This window comes from Brassica oleracea, chromosome C3, assembly GCF_000695525.1.
Source record: "Brassica oleracea var. oleracea cultivar TO1000 chromosome C3, BOL, whole genome shotgun sequence".
NCBI lineage: Eukaryota > Viridiplantae > Streptophyta > Magnoliopsida > Brassicales > Brassicaceae > Brassica > Brassica oleracea.
The window spans coordinates 16,494,775-16,499,207 of record NC_027750.1 but is presented as its reverse complement, the minus strand read 5'-3'; the positions used below and the strand labels follow the sequence as shown (position 1 = coordinate 16,499,207).

General features: G+C 39.2%; 1 protein-coding gene across 1 annotated transcript; it reads right to left on the bottom strand.

Annotated features, from left to right (window-relative positions):
- Positions 1-3,075: 3,075 nt before the first annotated feature.
- Positions 3,076-3,777, bottom strand: LOC106328723. Its single transcript, XM_013767219.1, has one exon. The coding sequence runs from the start codon at positions 3,753-3,755 to the stop codon at positions 3,294-3,296; it is 462 nt and encodes a 153-aa protein (XP_013622673.1). The 5' UTR covers positions 3,756-3,777; the 3' UTR covers positions 3,076-3,293.
- Between the last annotated feature and the right edge of the window lie 656 nt (positions 3,778-4,433).

Here is a 4,433-nt window from a genome sequence, read left to right as displayed (position 1 = left end):
CTTTCACTTGGTGTCTCGTCAAAAGCGGTCTCTCAATCAGCTTCTGCTCGGGAGGTTGCGCCGGGGTTTGTTCCACATTGGCGTGTTCCATGGCTCTCTAATTCTCGTCGTGTGGCGAGCCGACAGTTCATGATTTTAGCGCATTCACCTTCAACCTGGTTTAAGACAACGAGTCATCTATGGCTTTGGTTTTGGCTTGGTTAAAGTGATTCCTCCATGTCTTCCTCCTCTCGCGGCCTCTCTCTCGTAGAACTTGTGGTGGTTTGACGCTGTGAGTTTCCTCTGGTCTTTCTCCTTGCGATGTGCTTCATTATCTCTTTTTTGCTTCGTTTGCCGGTCAGTCCTCTGGTTTTGAGAATCTGTCCATGGTAAGTCATATCTTCTCTGAGTGGTCATTCGGTTCAGGTAGGTGCTCGTGTCTCCGTGTGTCGATCACATCATCCCAGCTCTAGAACTTTTGCCATGACGATGCAGTTCTGGTGGATGTGCTCTTTCGACTTCTTGGTTTGGTTGGTGCGGAGAGCTTTGTGGGGTTTGGCAGCTGTCTCTCGACCCTCTTTTGTGTAGTTTTCGTGGACTTTTCAGGTTTGTATCTCTATAGTATGTTTGTTTGGTGTTGAAATAAGGCTTGGCTGGCTAGTAGGTGTGTTAGTTCATCAGTTAGAGGTCTGTGCGTGTTGGAACTGGATAAGAAGGTCATTAGCGAGATGTTCTTGGATGCACATATCATAAAGACTTGTTCATCGGGTACACTGACTTATACCGGGCTCAAGGTCTCGTATTCAATGCGGTTCATCCTTTTGCGGCAAGCGACTTGTGCCGACTCTGATGGGTCCTTCGTGTGGGCTCTTAGCTGGTTGTATCTTCCCCTCCTTAGTTCAGTTTGATTTGATGTTTAGTTAGTGTAGTTGCTTTAATTTTTTTTGCTTCTTATTATCTTTGAAGTTTTGCATTTTTTTTTACAACGAACGACTATTTTATTATTCAAACTTGAGGTGGTCTGGGTAACCAGACAGGAATAGAACAACCAGAGTAACAAAGTTCTCTATGAAAAGATCGTGCAATCTTAGCTAAAGAATCTGAAATTCCATTTTGGGCTCTTGGGATATATATGAGGTATCTCGAACTCTAGAAAACATATCTTTAGTGTCTGAATAGCCTCCAATTCTTTTGCAAAACTTGACAAAATTCACGACTCCTTTATCATCGCGATTAGATCCTTGCAACCAGTCCCAAAGCGCTGACATGACGAATGTTGAAGCATGCTCTACATTGCCCATCGCAATGCTTCTACTTCCAAATGTAAAGCAGTCTCTCACCTCCTTAGCTGAATCTTTCCAAAAGTATCCTTCCAAACCCATCCACAACCACTGAATTGTGCTGTGGAAGTCCATGAACCATCTACCATGCAGATATTATCCAGGCTTATGACCTGGAATTCTTCGCAACTATGCTCTTGTGGAGCAGCTGGAAGGATCATTTCATTTGCATTAAACCATGCTTGGCATTCACTCTCTGCATATCAGACTAACTCCAACGGATCCCTGTCAGTCCCCCCAAATAATGTATCATTTCGAGCCTTCCAAATATACCAGATTAGCCAGAGAGAAGGATCTCTGTCTAGTTCGGGTTCAACAATGCTATTCTTTTTCCAGAAGAGGTAGTCAATATTGGCATAAATGCTTTGTAATGGAAAAATGTTTTGGCTAGATGGTGTTGGTTATAGGGACGATACTTGAGTTGGAGGGCATTCAAATATGGCATGAGTAACAGTTTCCTCTGGTTCCCCACATATGGGACAATAGTTGTCGCATCTCATATTGCGGCGTTTCAGATTTCGCGTTACATCCACATGTCCTGTTATCAGTTGCCACATAAGATGACATATCTTCGGAGGTGCTTTTACTTTCCAAGCAAAGGCTTGGAGCTTGGTTTTACTGGGCTTCAAAACCTCAGTCTCTTCCTCTTTTTTCAATAAGTTTTGAGCTACCTAGTATCCAGATTTAACCGTGTACTGTCCATTTCTAGTGTAGTTCCAGCATAATGTATCACAACGATGAGTCGAGCTTATGGCAAAACTCCTTATAAGAAGTATATCATTGTGGGCAACATAATCCTCCAGTAATCAAACATCTAATTCCTTCAATTCTCGATTAACAAAGTCCATGACTCTCATCTTTGGATGCAATACTGGGGCAGAGGGTTAAGCAGGCCTAGCTAGTGTAGTGGGGATCCACGGGTCCTCCCACACCCTGACTTCGTATTCTGAATGTATCTTCTGTCAAATTCCCAAAAGTAGTAGTTTTTGTGCCGCTGAAATACTAGTCCACACATAGGATGGGCTACTTGCATATATTGTTCGTAAAGACGAACTTATTCTGTAGTATCTTCTCTTCAAGACTCGAGCCACTAACGAATCAGGAATTGAACTAGTCTCCATAATTGTTTTGCTAGTAAAGCCAGGTTGAGCTCATAGATCATACATAAACCAATCTCACCCTTCTCTCTTGGTAAACATAGTTTTTTTTCTCATTTTCCTGAGTGAATTTCTTTATTTGGTGGATTTGAGCTCTACAAGAATTGTGCAATGGCACTTGCAAGGTTTTCACATATCTCCAGCGGGAGCAAGAAAGTCGACATAAAATATGCCGGAAGAGCTAGCAAGATAGATTTATCTCTATAGTTCTGTAAGAAACTAAAAATTGGTAATGATAATTTTAACATTTTTACCAAAAAAAAATTATGAAAAATAATATGAAAGCTAGTTTTGACTAAATACCGTTTCAAACGTAACAATTTTCAAACTGAAGTTTTTTTTTTTGCAACGAAGGACTATTATATTATTCAAATTTGATGTGGGTAACTAGACCAGTATAGAACGACCAAACAAAACAAAGTTCTCTATTAAAGACCTTGCAAGTCAAACTGAAGTCGAGGAGCACTAAACAACACACTTTTAATCAGTTGTTTAAAATATGAAAAAATATACCAAAACACTGAGTTTTAGGTCATTTTACTAAAACAATTCAGTTTTTTTGAGGTTTGTTAAAACTATGACATATCAAATTCGCCGGATGATTTGCGTCTTAACTGTCGAGATGCAAGTTTAAGGCGTGATAAGATAAATTATTCGTTAGATACCCAAACATAGCATAGTTTTTTTTTTTGAAACATATACCCCCAACGCATACTTAAACACTAGAATGAATGCTTTAGAGTCCCTCTTGTAACGAATCCAGTTTTATTATATTATATCAAGTAAACCATGTATATAATCACTACAAATAAAAGTTCTAACACCACTGTTCGGTCAATATCTTCCGGAGGTGGCTTGGCCGGCATGGTACCATGAGTGCTCCATCGTGATTGAACCCATACTCTTCCTCCGCCCGTTCGAGAAGCTTCCTGAACATCGGGTGTTCTAGAAACATTAGTGGGACAACAAATCTTTGTGTAGCCTCATGATATCCATCAACGGCTATCACCGCAACATGACCTTCCTTCACATCTTTTGGGACACAATCACGGCCGTACTCCTCGGAACAGGGTTTCTTGGCCGAGGAAAAGCCTTTAATCTGCACCAACCTCTCTACAACATTCTTGAGCTTCACAATTCCACCCACTTTCTTCTTTGACGACTCAACTGTGATCATTATTTGCCTAGCCATGATAAAAACTAGGTTCCCTTTACTCTTTTGCTTTTTTTTTCTCGGGATTTTAGGGTTCTTGGAAAGTATATGTTCGAGTATAGACATGTAAGAAGGATTATTTATAAAGAGGAATGGTACAAATAGGATAAGAAAGAAGAGGAAGAAGTGAGAAGGAGAGTATAGGAGACCAAAGCATGTGGCTCGTTTTCTTCGCTTTGAATTTTCCACAAAAACGTTTCCACTGTAAGTTTTAGTTTTGCTTTCATTTGTTTTTTTTTTACCTTCTGTACAATTAACATCGACTATCGATGATAACTCAACCATGACGACTTAAATCATGAGTTATATTCTTTACTCTTCAGGGCAAGATTTAACAATTTCCACCTCCAAAATGTCTGAACTATAATCCCTTTAGAGCTTTTTATTACTTTAGACACACACAGTTTAATAAGTATTACAGTTTACAAGTTTATATATTTTATGTTGATCCTAATTAAAATAAATTTTCTCTTAGATCTTTATAGGTAAATCCTGTGGCAGGCAACCTCCTTTAGGTTAACTTTGAATTAATTATCGATGAAAGAGTATTCTTCGTACAAAATAAATTCAACAGTAGATGTAAAATAACTAGAGATAAATACACATTAGATCCTCTCACGAATGAGCATTCGAATTAGCCGTGATTAGAGAGCCAAATGCACCTAGTATAAGAGAAACCTCAATGCAAATCTCTCAACAAATAATGAACAACTAAATGCAAGACTTTTTAATGAAATTTTCAAA

What these genes read in the sequence shown, in the direction of transcription:
- LOC106328723 (XM_013767219.1), bottom strand. Translation starts at nt 3,755, where the DNA reads ATGTCTATACTCGAACATATACTTTCCAAGAACCCTAAAATCCCGAGA.